The following is a 14,964-nucleotide window of genomic DNA, read 5'->3' as shown; positions in this document are numbered from 1 at the left end:
TTCGTCCTGACAAACGTAGTCCATGTTCCTCTCCTCACAGCTGCTTTTTTGTGTTTATGATGACAATTTGCACACAAACTAGGCTGCTACAAAGTCAGTAATTAAAACTATACTTGTGATGTTCTTATACAGTTTGTATGGCCAAAATATTCCACAAAAACATATGATTTCAGAACTGTGTGAGTCCAGACTAATCCAATGAAAGCATTTTTTGTCTCCAGACTCATCAGGGAAGGTTATTCTGAAGAAGATCACCACACAAGATGATGTGAAGACTGTTAAATTGTCACTTTATGTAAATTATTAATAGAATGTGTTTTAATTCCTCAGAAACACAAGTGTAGTTGAACTGTGTACAACATTAAACATTTTGTTAAACTGAATGTGTTTTTGATCATTTACTTATGATGTAATGTAGTTAATGTAAGAAATATGTTCTCATCTCTTCTTAATTAACTCTCACTGTTAGAGATGCATAAATATATTCTCATTTGAGAGAGGCTTGGGTAAATCCTGCAGTAGACCAAAAGGTATTTTGCTCTGAAATGTGCCCTTAAAGTGTTCTCCCTTCTTCTTCCAAAACGTTTAAATCCAAAATTACATAAAGTACTAGAACGTACAATTATCCTAAAAATATCCCCAAATTCCAGACAGAGAATCCTAAACTTTTAATGAAAGGTACTCAAAAGGATATTTCGCTTAATGTCTGATGTAGAAACACAGAGAGCATATTTGCTTCTTACCTTTGCATTTCTGTAGGAATTGAAAAAAAATAACTACTCATTTTCCTGTCTATCTACACACTGGGGACCCAAACAGAAAAAAAAACAAAAAACATTCCACACAAAATTTTGTAATTTGCTGATATTGAGCTCAGGGAATAGAACAGTTGGATTATATGGTTCACAATCCTTAGTTCAAAAACATCTGGTAACATTTTACCACCATTTTCTGAGCTGAAGTACAGAGGGCTAAGGGTAGAAATCTCTGGATGGAAAACTTTTGTAACATGTCCCTTTTTTAAGAGTACATCAGACAAGGCAGTAATTTCTGTAATTAAAGCCTTCTTTTGTCAGTGTGACTTCAACTGGCAACTTACACAGAAATGCGCTCATAAATAAGGACTTGAGGGTAAAAGCAAAGCTTCATTTAAGATGGGTGGAGAAATCTGTGCAGTGAGATTTGACAGCCACTCATGAGATACAGAGTTCACGATTGTAAATTACATGCATGGCCTGTGAGTATGAAGCACCAGGCAATGCAGAATATTATAGGCCTCTTTTTCTTCACTCAGCACATTTTATTACTCGTTTTACACAGGGAAGCATTTACGTTGATGACATTTGGATTGTCAGCATTTGGCATGTGGTGGGCTGAAAATTCACACTGAATTGGGCATCACATCCAAGAATCTCACTGGAAAAAAATTCAGAGTTAAGTTAATTTTATACGACCACAGAGATTGTTCACTTTTCTTTTGTAAATCTGCCGTGTACAACACATAACATGGAAATGATCTGTTGTACAGAAATGGTAATCTTTTATTGCTCTTTTTGTTTTAATGCAAAAATTGTCCTTAAATCTGAAAGTACAACACAGTGCCAGGATTGAAAATTCAGACATATAAGCATGTTCACTTTAGAACTGTCTCCCCAGCCTCCGTTTTAATTTGCATACGTTAAATTCATGCAAATGAAGGAGGAATTGCCCTGTGAGTGAACCATCTGTGGGCGCCATTTCATTCCCCTTTGATCACAACAAAAGGATTAGAAGGAAAACACCAAACATTTCCCTAAAAAGAGCTCAAATTAAGCTGCCTGTTTTTATAACTATGCAAAAAGATACTACTGTTTTTGTGTTGCGCCTGTGAGTCTCTTCTAAAACTGCTGATTTGTAAAGCAACAAAGTTATAGAAAAGCCACTTGGAAGCCACTCTTGCAATGCAGCATTATGTTTTCATAAATTGGCAAAATCTTCCAAATTCTTGATTTGATATGTTTTGGTTTAGTAAATGGCAAATTATATGTTTCTATACACTCTCCTTTACAAAATTGCTCAAGCTCAGCTCCAGATTAGAAAAGCTTAGGTAAATAGCAATTTTCAAGAGATGTTACTGATTTAGGCCTGGACTTTGACTGGGCCAAACTAATACATCAGTGTGCTATACCCATTCCATCATAACTCTCGTTGGATCTTAAGCGTTGGCATCCTGGTGACAGTAAAACCCCTGTCCCAGTCTAAAAACGTTTGCACAATAGGACATGTTTTTACACCCATCCATACTCCAATCAGCTCCCCATGCTGAAACAATAAAAACCTCAAACTGTGATGTTACTACCAGAAAGTTTCACCATGACAATAGTATATTTGTAAGTACTTTTGAAAGGCACATGAGTTAAAGAAAAACTACAGTTATCAGTAAATGAAACTAAAAGCCTGTTTTTTTGTTTTTTTGTGCAAGTCTCCTCAAAAAGAAAAAAGAAATCTCTTTAGAGGAGGTCAAGAGGCTGGATTATACCAGGCTGCCAAACAATGAGTTAAAGAGTTTTTGCTGTATTTTTGCTGTGTGTGGTGTGCAGCAGGATTTAAAGTTGTGAGAGGATATAAATGTAGAAGCAGAGGTTGTTTATTCTCTCCTTGAGCTCAGATTGGAACATATTTCTCCGCTGCCACTGAGCTGAACGACTCGCTGAATAAGATGTTTGCAAATCCATAGAGGGTTGTCTGTAAGTGTCTTTTCTTTATTTTGGTGGAAGATTTTGTTTTGGTGACATTAGACACAATCATATTTCAACTAATACATCTACTGTCTATGAACTATTGTATAAGCTTCAGGGCTAAAGGCTGTGCTGTGATTTATTTAAAAGTAAAATACATTCCTGAATATTTATTAAGTCTGGCTTTTAATGGAATGCTTTCCCCGACACATACTCATTTGCATCTCTGTTTTTAGCCAGGTATTCAAATGTGTTTTAACACATTCGACACATAGGATTAACTCAAAACATAATTTCTTTGGAAATGCTAAGAACACAAGGAGGACCTGGGCTCGGGTTCCATTCGTGGAGTTTGCATGTTCTCCCTGTGCATGTGTGCAGTTAATTGGTCTCTGTAGCGTTAATGTGTGCGAGTTGTTTTTTTTTTTTTTTTTTCAAATATCATTTTGTCGCATATTAATACAAAAAGAGCGTTATTATGAGGTTATATAAATAAATAAAAATTCTCACATGAATTTTAGCTTGAATAAAAATCTAAGATGTTGAGTGCATTTTAGGTCAAATATCATAACACATGTAATTAAATATTTTTCAAGAGGTTGAAATGAGGGCAGTTACTTTCAAAAAATATTTCAAAAGCAGAGATATGAAGAAGACTTTGTTTACAGCAGTCACATTTGAGCACATTTTCTGACACGAGCAGGAGATGGAGGAGTTGGAGGAGGTGTTACGTAAAACTCTGACAAGCTTTCAAAGTCCATTACAAGCTACTTACGGTTATTTATACTATGAAATATTTAGGAGCCACTTTTTCTTGCAAGCACATTCTCAACTGTAGACCGCACTTTGAGGTGCAGTGGATTGACAAAATTTTATGTTTTCTGACAGGAATCTGGATGAGCTAGCCAGAGAAGGGCTCAGTAAGTCAGCTTTTAGATACTGAAAACTAAAAAAAAGCTTTACAGCAAACACTCAAACATGAGCTTGCTTTTAATAAGTGGCAAAATCAGATTTTAGCATAAGAAGATGTAAATGACTGTTTAGTAGCCTCTCTGTGTTTTCTTACTTTCTCTGCTGAGCCCACTTTGTGTTCTTTCCTTGCCAACTCCGGAGGGACAGAGGAGGAATTGTTTCAGTCTGTGAATTGAAGGTATTCTGGTCTTTTCACTCTCATCCTGTGATTCTGACAGCAGGGGTCTGAAAGTTTCCTTCCTCTCTAGGAAATGACACACTAATGGCACACTCTTGCCTCTTCTGTGGTCTTCAGTCACAGCTGTCTAATGAGAGCATCAGTGTGTAAGTGGCTGCTAATGACGGATGCCTTCAGTTTTATCAACTGGCAGCAACTGGCAAAAGCATTTTGAGGAAAACACACTTTTGTTACAGACTGAAAAGACTGTTTTTGCCATTCGACAGTGCTAAATTGCAGTTTTGCATTACAGTTAGAAGATATAAATAATGTCACCTCAGTTAACCCATTTTGGTGTAAAATCTAGAGAACACAAAGACACATCATTGTCAAAAGGAAGTCGTAAGACTTCCCATTTGCAGTTTGCCACGTGTTCTGTAGATTAAACATGCACCTGCTTTAAGAATGTTTGTTAAAATATGTTCTGATTAGATTAGATTATTATTTTAGTCCGCTGTCCCAAAAAATGTAGTTCAAATCGCCCTACTGTGGATATGCATTTATTCGACAGGAAAACTGAAAGAGTCGATAGGGAGATAATGAGGCTCAATACTTGACAATCCTGGGATAAAATCTACTGTAAAATCTACTCTACCTCAGTCTCACTGCAAAACGTGAGACTGAGGTAAAGATTCATCTTTTAGCAGACCAGAGATCCTGACAACACAACCATAAGGGATTGGCTTTGATAAAATGTGGTCCTAAATTAAATCTATGGCAGGACATGTGACACTATGCATCCAATCCAATCGGCTTTTTGGTGAGGAAAAGTTAGCCAAAAATATTAATTATGTGTAAAAAGCTGGTTGGGACATTTCCTGCAAGACTTACTGTAATTGCATTGGAAATTCTTGTAAAGTTTTAATTTATATTGAAAACACAGATGTTCCACAGTTTTCACATTTTTACTATGAAGACCGTATTTTTTCTCAACTTTACAATTATTTACTGCTCTGTGTTGATCTATCACAAGCAATCTTGAAAAATTACACTGAAGTTTATGGTTTGTACATCACAAAATGTAAGACACTATTCATGAAATTGGTTTATTTGCTATTTTAAAGACATTTTCAGGACTCAGCACAATTTATTTGGCTTTTCCTGTGTCATGGATTATGAGGCTTTCTTGTAGTTATTCCAGTGGCACAATATGTACTTTACTTCACATATTTTTATATATTTTGTCAAGCAGTAGTAGAATATATTTAAATGATATGATGACATTTTTTAATCCTCCCATGAAACAGGTGCTTTTTGATTTCATAAGCGTGTTTTTATTGTAACTTCAGTGCTTATAGGACTGCTCTGTGACCCCAAGCCACCAGATTTTTAAAAATGTATGAGTTTTAAATGCAAACTAACATCTGTTCCGCTCACTGATTGAGGAGCAAATTGAACTATAATAAAATAATAAAAAATAATAATAATTTGATCTCTTTTAGTTAATATGTGGCACAACAATAATAAATCCCTCCAGTTCATGGGAAGTTTAGGTCTGACTGAGATTTTCTGCAGCAGCTTCCATCCCACATGAGTTGCGCTTTTGTTAAACTGTATTTTTATGATGAGCACTTTTGCACATCTCGAATGAATGAAGCGCCACCTCAGTTCAGTTTTATCCCTTTCTTTTTTAAGCCTCACATTTCAAGCAGAATTGCAAATCAAGGGTTAATTTAAATAAGGAACGGCATCTGGTGGCATTCACTGGGAGGATAATTTTCCGTTTCTTTTCTTATCACTGCTCCGGAAATAGAGGAAAGGCAAATTATCATGAGGATAAAGTGAGTGTATAAGTTAAGTCTGTAAGAAGATTTATTTGCCTAAGCACACAGTGGCGAACCAGCTTCCTGTTAAACAGCTTTGGATGGAAAAAAAAAACCTTGTTGATGTTATAATACATAATGACTGTACCAAGCAATTTCCCAGCAATGCTTTTCCCTGCTTCATGGAAAAACTGAGATTTTTTGCAATGACCCAAAATAGTACTTTTCGTTTTTATTTTCTTTAGATGACTTTTACAATTGTACACCTAAAAGAGAAAAGTTTTCCTATTATTTCATGTGCAGTGACATGTTTTCACATCTTTCCCATTATGATGAGTGACTACAAGAAACAGTTGCCTGTGTCATATTCATATCTAAGGAGAATGATCTAGATAAGTAATCCGAACGACCTGACCTTGCTACTCAGGTCGTTATAAAAAAGTAAAGATGTAAAGATAATGTAGTTTGATTTGTAGGGGGGCTAATTACAAACTGACCCAGCCAATAATATGAGCGTCTTTTTTTTTGTTCAGCCAATCAATGTCCCAAGTCAGTAGGTTTAGCTTATCAAAGAAAAATAAACAAAAACTGAAAAAGTCTTTATGGCAGAGGATTTATAAAACTACACCTCCCCCTTGTGGTAACTCTGAGTAGAACAGTATTGTGCCCTCAGAGCATGGAAATCTACTAAGAATTTTATAAAAACGGTGAATAAAATAATGAATTCCACAAACTACAACAAAATGCACTATTTATACTAAAAAAAAAATACGACAATTTGAGTACAACATTTTCTATCAACTCTCTTTTGTCATTTCTTCTATTCAGGTTTCACAACACTTTATTGCCAAAGGTCGAGTCAATTCTCTAGATAACTGAATCTAGATGTTCCACACACTTTCGTATCCTCGAAACCTTGGGTTAATAAAATGAAGCACATAATTCTGCTAATTAGTTCTGAAAGCCAATCAGCAAATAATACAGTGTTAGATTTCAACAGAAAATTGTGTTCAATAGCATTGATGACCAGTCAGATTAATCAGAGAATTCAAAAACGCACAGTCGTTTTGATTTGATTGATCACCAGATTTTGTGATTTTTTTTTTTTTCACGAGCAACTCAAACAAGAACTTCAGCCTCAGTCTGGATTCTGAATTCATTCACTGGGTAACTAATGTACTTTTTTGGGGACAAAGGGTGACTGTTCAAATTAGATCTCACTTTTTATATTTGCCCTTTAGAGAGACATCTATAATAAGGGTTTATTAGGGCTGCATCTTCTCAGTACAGTAGGAGCATTAGCACCACACACTGAGTCTTGATTTGATTTGATTCCCCCCTCACGCTGTCTCTTTACCACGTGACATAGAAATCATTAAATTATAACAGAGGTCTGACTGTTGTTGTTTTGTCCGCCTGCCAGCCCCGCCCACCTGTCCCTCTTATAAGAGCTGCCTTCAGAAGGCTGCGGGGACAGAGCAGCAGACCTGGTCCTCATCCACACATGGACATCTGACAAGTTTCACACCCACAATGGAAGCCAATATTGTTGTAATGGGGACAGAAAATGTCGGGAAATCAGGTAAAACACGTTTTCTTCCACGAAAAACTAACTCTTCTGGAATTGCTTTTGTATATTAAGATGGTTCTTTTCTTCCTCAGCAATGACTGTGCGCCTGTTGACTCGGAGATTTATAGGCGAATATGGAGACATTGGTAAGTTTCCATTATGCTTCCTTAACCTTGATGCCTTTTTAATGAATTAACTCTGACACAAATTTCTTTTCATTTTTCAGAATCCATCTACAGTCAGAGTTTTATAGTAGATGGCAGAGAGGTCACGTTGAATATCTGGGACTCACCTTACTCTCAGGTATATGTGCTATCTAAATCCTCATAAATCTTGTAAGACACTGCCTTATTGATTTTTTATATGCAGTAGAAGATGGGTGACGTGGTTCACTGTCCAGGGTATCACACCCTGAGGGGCGGCCACATTTAGTGGCTATTCTACATGGAAGAAAACATGTTTTAGACAGACTTGTGAATATTTTTCTTAATAGTGCGACAAGCCAAAAATACCATTTTGAACTCTTGTTTAAAATGTGCATTAATAGCACAAGATGAATGGGAAAATTGCAATTGGCCAATATGGGGATAGTGGTGTTCATGCAAGACCTCCGATCTTAAGCAAAAACGAGGTGGGGAAAAAAACCCCTGAAATTATGCAACAATTTTATCAAATGTCTTATCTTGCAGGATTTGTCTGTGGAAACCTCACATGTCCATAAGAAGATCCAGTGGGCAGATGGCTTCGTCCTGGTCTACAGCATCTGTGACAGAGCCAGCTTCAACGCCATCAGCAGGCTGGTTCAGAAGATCAAATCCACCAGGGACTGCTTTAGCAGGGATAAGGTCCCCATAGTGATAGTGGGCAACAAAAAGGACCTGCACCACAGACGGACAGTGTTGAGTGAGGATGGCCGGATGCTGGCCCTCAGCATGGACTGCCTCTTCTATGAAGTCTCTGCTGCAGAGAATTACCACAGCGTTGTCTCGGTTTTTAACGGCCTCGTGGACAGGATGAAGAATGCCAAGCTCACCACAAAGAGACCTCTGAGGTTTAAGGGCATAGTTAAAAGCATGTCTGCTGTGTTTGCCAGAAGAAGGACAGATTCACTTTGAGAGAAAAATGAAGGGAGAAGAAGAGGCTGGAAATTGTGTGCATTTTACCAGATGGAAAAAATAATAGTACGAAATAACTCTGAATTCGGAAAAGCCATCAAGCTTCAGAAAATATGAGCTGAAACACACATGTTGCAGATGTTTCCTGGACCTCAACAAGAAAATGGCTTTCTTCTTTCTGGACTGTAAAAAAACTGTTTTGTGCAGGATATTTAATCTATTTAATCTGTTGTATAAAAAGTGCACAATGGACTAAGATGTCTTCATGTAAACATAACAATGTATTCAAATTCTTCCAGTATGGTTGACGCTTATGCCAAAGAAAAGGTCTTAAAAGAACCATTTCAAGCATACTGTCGTTTTAAACTAAAAGCTGCATAACTCCATGCATTCACTTTTTGTCTATTGTACTAACAAAACACAGCCTTTAACATAAATTTCAAAGCTGTGAAATTCAGTTTGGTCAAATTTGTTGCGTAGAGGGAGGAGCACAGCTTCGAGAAAAAATGTTTGTCTAAATTAATGGAGTGTATTTTTATTTTTAATGTTTTTTCCACTTCCTTGAATGTTCCTTTTTGTTTACAGCTGGAAATAAAGAATAAACCTACATTTCATTTGTCTTCCATGTTGAATTTCTACACTACTTTTCTTGCTGATAACAAATTTAAAGAATCTAACATCTAGCAAAAATGATTACAGCAATCACATTTGGTAAATATGTAATTATATTCGTTAATGGGACAACACTGAAGACATGACACTTTTATGCAATTTTAAGTTGTCACTGTAAAGCCTGTATAACAGTGTAAATTCGCCGTCCCTTCAAATTAACTTGTGTGAGACAACATGAAACGTTCCAAATCCACATATATATGAACATATATGTGTGACTTTTCAAAGTACACTCATTATTTATTATATAAGCCCAAAAAGCATTCAATAGGATAAAATTTACCTAAAGTATGATTTTGGATGGCGTGGGGAACCTAAATTCATGAACTTCAAATTAACAGTTAAATTATTTGAACTTGGTCATAATTCAGGTAGCACAGTCATATAACTGGCAGAGTAGTACCAGGACCTTGTTACTGGATACAAATAGCCCACAGTTTCTTTGCATTCACAATGGGGAATTTATTCAAATATTAATGACAGAAAATCCACAATAATTTGAAAAGATTTCTTAAGTCACCTTCTAATGTTGAAGCAAAACTTCATATCAGTGCTCCTTTTGTTCGGAGTCCAAGTCCCACTCTGGATCTATTTGGAGGAGTTACGCCTAAGAAACCCCCTAACTGGCCTAAAGTATGCTCCAATAAACTTGATCTGACCCTGAGAGATTAAGCAAAACCGTCTGCTGTTAGGCGTTGGGAAGATGTCCAGGCTAGTGGTTAACAAGGCAGCTGCACATGGGGGCAAATGGCAGGTAAGCCGGTGCCGCTCGTCCTCCTTTTCTTTTCTTGTCTATGAAGAATGTGACAGGAATAAGGCAGGGGTTAACAAAGCTTTATGGCCCCTACAGGTCACTGTCACTGTCTGTGACCTCTCAAGCTTTTCACATGGGGAACCCATAACAAACACCAGCCAGACTAAAATGCTTTACCTGCAAGAGCTGCTTATGGCTTTACTGGAACTGAAATCATGGGTTTATAAAAACACATGCAAACATGATATTCCAATGTAAAATTAATAAAAGGTTTTGCTTCATTACCACTCAGTAGTTGGAAAATTAACTTTCAGTGATAATGATCTTGACATGAATAAAACCTCTTGTGTAATTATGGGGAAATTGTGTCTTTTCGTCCGTCCGTCCGTCCGTCCATCCATCTGTCTGCTTAGAAAGAAAAATGTATGCCTCATCCCCCTGTCCTCTGTATGTTGGCAGGGTTGCCTTCTGTTGCTTTTCTTCATGATAGGATCTAAGAACAATAAAAAATGAAAAAGGAACTTAGAGACTGATTTTTGCAAAAGAGAACCTTCAGCAAGGATTACAACTTGTAAGCTAAATGACATGCAAGCGGATGTGAGCTCTTACTGTCCATTGCTACATGGAACACATGCAGAGCCACAGAGCAACACTAAAACATAAAGTTTTCTTTGAAATCTAACATTTTGCAACTTGTCTTCAAACTACATTTCTATCTGCAAACTGATCAATAGAAAAACTTACAAATCATGTAAGTGTGATGGCAGCATTTCCTATTTGTTCCAAACTGTTGTTTCTATAAATACAAACACATTTTATTCGAAAAGACGCTATTAAAACTTCTAAAACTAGATTACCAATAATGCTAAAAGTCAAAAGTATTTCTTCCTAAAACTCCAGATTTAATTTACCTCACATTAGATACAACTGATTTAAAAGTTGGAATTAGTACTTGAGGAAACCTCCTCTTATTACTTTATGTAATTTTTAACTAAGAAACTGCACTTTGTTGTCATAATTTAATAGAATGGGTTCTTTTTTGGAACATATAAACAGTCGGTTTATCTCAGAAACAGTGGTGGATGTCTTTCCCTGGAACCAGAGCGTGTTAAAAAACACTGAAAGGCTCTTCTGATTTGTCATTGGAGCCTTCCAGTGTTATATTATTCCCTCACCAAAAACATATGAATTGTTGTTTTGATTTTGTCATGCATGTTTTAGAAATTTATGAATCTCCCATGGAATTAAACAAACCAGTAAACTGATTAAATACATAAAATCAAAGTCATACACCTAAGACAAATTAAGGTAATTTCACTTTAAAGATTTACAGATTCCATTGTGCCCAGTAAACAGTAAGATTACATCAATGTTCCTAAAGTGGACAGTTTCTTATAAACATGTGTGTGAGTCTTCTGGCTGCACGTGTTCAGATCATCTGTGACTCCAAAGAAACCCAATAAGGAAATAATTTGCTCTTTTTTTCTTTAGCTTTTCCCTTCCAGTCACCTTTCAGACATCAAGCCGTGACTATTTCCTTTTTGGCTCACAGCATGCTTTAAAGAGACACAGCTGATCAATGCACAATGTGATTTTCTTTCTCCTTATTAAATGTGAGCTGGGTTTATTTCATTACTGTAAAACTAAGTATTTGTCATGTTCTTAAAGAGGTCAGCAGGTTTATAGATCACATAAACAACAAAATAGAAGGACCAAAGCAAGATTTTTTTCTATATTGTCACAGAATACAACATTAAATATCCACAATAGATACCTCTCGAGGACAGCATTTATTTATCATGTGAAATCACATTAGTTTTCTTGGATTGCCTGTTAGTATTGATGAAGATAACAAATGTACAAAATTAGCCATATTTAAAGGTGAAGTTGTGTAACGCAACTAAACCAGGAATCTTATGTCCAATTCAAGTTTTAATGAGGCTTACACACTATGTCTGTCCAAATGTAATGTTGGATTGTTGTTGTGAAGCCAAATGCAAACAGGAGGTTGCCACAGTCCTAGTATGAGGAATTTTAATCAAACAAACAGCACGTTTTGGACCAACTACAACAAATGAAGAACAAGGACACACATTGAGGATCTGGCAAAGAGTGGATGAGAACAGGGTGATCATGTGATTGTATGCTGGGAAGGGATTTGAACAATTCAAATGAACATTGGGGTAATACCCTGAAAAAGATAAAGACAGGAACAAACACATATGTTAATTCCTGTTCACTGTATTTGTTCACTGTTTTATGAACAGTGAACAAGTACTCTGGTAATAGAGCAATACCAGAGTACACAATTAACTCAAAGTGCTGAAAAAGTATATGAACACATTTTTTTTGGAGAAATTTTCTATTTGTATCTGTCCAATGTGTACCCAGCCTCTATCTCAATTATTGCTGGCACCAGCTCACCCTTCCCCTCTTTGCATTCATCAGAAGAAACTATTTAAGCTTCAAAATACATCTCATGATATGAACATAAACATGGCTGGATGGTAGAAATAAGTCATATTTATATTGCACATTTCAGCATGGAGGCAATTCAAAGTCCTTTACATGATAAAAACATAATACAATTAGCAAATAATAGCAATTTCCAGCAAAATGTGGGAGTATGGCTAATTGGATTATGTTGGAGTCAGCATTTTCGGTACCCAGTTAGTGCTGTTCATTGGTCACAGGAGGGCAGGAGCTTATCTCAGCAGTCAACGGCTAAGAGGCTGGGTACACCCTGGACAGGTCACCAGAGCATTATAGGGCCAACACAGAGACAAGTACAAGACATACTGTGCATTCACAGAAACTTATACCAAAGGTCAATTTACCAATTATCATGCTGCTTTTAGACAGTGGAAGGAAAGCAGAGAACTTAGAGAAAACCCATGTATGCACAATAGGCTGCAGAACATGCTGAATCAACGCTGAGCCAAGATTGAAAATGATCTTTGCTGTGAGTAGATAGCGCTAAAGGATACAGAACTGTGCAGCTCCGTGGCATGACCTTGTAGCAAAAGTGAAATGTTTTGGTTTTTCTAAAACATTTAGTTCTGGAACATTTATAAAAATTACCTTTCTTTAATTTTTAAGAAAGTTCATTTTTGTTCATGAAATATGCTTGATGTCCCTTGGTGAATCAGACTCCTACCTGTTTTCTCTGCTTTGCAATGAACAAAAGAATACTTTATTTGCTAATGAAAGAATTACACAGCAAATCAGGTATGCATGGAACGCAGAATAATCTTTGTTCCTCAAAGAACTGGTACCATAGATTGTTCACTAAAAAGTGGAAACTTTTCAAAAATGTCAATTATATCTTTGCTCGTGCCCTTTTGGCTTTGCTAAGCTCTCCCACAAAGACTTATCAGACCTCCTGCAGCGGCCGACTGCTCAGCAGAAGGTCTTGATGTGTAACCACCGTGACCCATTACTTACCCCCAGCAGTGAATGCTGTTGAAGGTTCAAAGTTCAGTAGTGCTTGTATTTTCCATGTTAGGATTTAGTGATTCATCTCATTCTTTCATCATATTTTACTGCATTTTCTTTAAATAATTTTCAACACGCCAACAGTTAAGCCATTTGAGATAGTTTGGGGTGTTTTTTTTATTTTTTATTTTTGGCCAAAACCACAACTTCAGGCAGTAAAGATTATTCTGATGGACAACATTCCAAGCTTTGTTATGTAAATAAGAGACTCAGTAAAAACCCATCTGGGCTCTTAGGTGTCAGTATATTGGTCTTAACAAGTTTCATTGTAATTTACATACTGTAATTACAACAGACCAACCAAACAGTAAGAAGGTTTACATTAATTTTACAAAGAAAAAAAAACTTAAATATGTCAAATACATTTGTGTTAGACCCCTTAGTGAATGTTTCGTAAGATCACCTTTTATTGCAATTATGGTCTTTAGTCTTTTGAAATGTTTTTATATCAGATCTCCAATTGTGGGGACATTGAAGATCATCTGAAACATTCAATCTGAGTTCTAAATCTTAGTCACTTGTTTTGACTCCAAAGAGCCAAAAAAGACAAATTTATGTTGATCTCGCTCTCTTGCAGAGATCTAAAGCTGTTCTGATAGGTAAACCGAAACCTTTCATGAGTTCATCCACTTTAACAAAATCCAATTTCTGTCTGCAGAGAATTAACCCGAGGTCCTAATAAACCTGCCATCATATATAATCAACAGAATGTGTGTGTACTCTTTTCATTGAGTAATATATTTGTGTTAAATATACCTTTTTTAAATGCTTCCCAAAGTTTTCAGTTGGTTTCTTCAGATTGTGAAACATGGTTGATTAAAAGTACTGGGAAGTTTTAACTAGATCTGGGTGTTTTCTTCAGAAGACCGGACTTGCAGCCCTATTTTTCAGTCCAAATAAATAGGAAGTACTGAACATTCCTGTCATACATAGTTGCTGATGGCATCTTGTGTTTTGGAATAACCAGATTATTTTGATCATTTGTAGTCTTGCCACAAACTATAACTTTAGGTATAGGATGCAAAACCTGGGAAGTTCCAATTGGGAATTTATTTCAAGTTTAATTAGACTGACTAAAATTGATGACATCATTATGAAAAAATAGCAAAATTAAATCAAAAAGTGGTTCAAGTGTTGAAGGGTGTGAACACCCACCAGGTTGTGGTGTCTTTGTTATTTTTCTATTTTTCCTCAAAGAGATTTGTCTGTTTTCAATTGTACTAAACAAGATATATCTTAAAACAAGATAGGAAAAAATTTGGAAATTACATTTTCCACTGCTCTACATCCACATTTTTGACAATTACTGAAGATAGACAACCACTTTCAGCACAGATTGTCTGTGTTGAAAGTGACTTAGCAGTGTCAGACTCGGGAGGGCTGAACACAACACGGCACAACTTCAGGATTTATATTTATACATATTGTAACATTATGCACTGAGTTGTGTTCATCACAAAGTACCAATGTAATACAGTAAAGTTTGTGGCTGTGATGTCACAACATGTAAAGAATTTAATGACGTATGAAAACTTTTGCATGACACAGATCAGTCATTTGTAGTTATTTCAGTTTAGAGCTGAACACTTGCAAATCACCATAGTACTTTCTTTCTATATCCACGGCTCTACACAATGCATTTAACAGACATGACTGATGTAAATGAAGCAAAGCACTGAAAACCAGCAA

At 36.3% G+C, this 14,964-nt stretch overlaps 1 protein-coding gene across 1 annotated transcript; it reads left to right on the top strand.

Moving 5' to 3' along the window:
- The first annotated feature begins 2,680 nt into the window (after nucleotides 1–2,680).
- Nucleotides 2,681–8,966, top strand: si:dkeyp-59c12.1 (Ras-related and estrogen-regulated growth inhibitor-like protein). The gene is made up of 5 exons (XM_055035914.1): nucleotides 2,681–2,726; nucleotides 7,093–7,251; nucleotides 7,332–7,385; nucleotides 7,466–7,542; nucleotides 7,929–8,966. The coding sequence occupies exons 2-5, from the start codon at nucleotides 7,203–7,205 to the stop codon at nucleotides 8,352–8,354; spliced, it is 606 nt and encodes a 201-aa protein (XP_054891889.1). The 5' UTR covers nucleotides 2,681–2,726; nucleotides 7,093–7,202; the 3' UTR covers nucleotides 8,355–8,966.
- Nucleotides 8,967–14,964: the final 5,998 nt, after the last annotated feature.

The sequence above is a fragment of the Poeciliopsis prolifica genome, unplaced genomic scaffold (genome assembly GCF_027474105.1).
Source record: "Poeciliopsis prolifica strain line A6 unplaced genomic scaffold, Auburn_PproV2 SCAFFOLD001, whole genome shotgun sequence".
NCBI classification, from domain to species: Eukaryota; Metazoa; Chordata; class Actinopteri; order Cyprinodontiformes; family Poeciliidae; genus Poeciliopsis; species Poeciliopsis prolifica.
The sequence above is the reverse complement of the archived record's forward strand: the minus strand, read 5'-3'. Positions and strand labels throughout refer to the sequence as shown.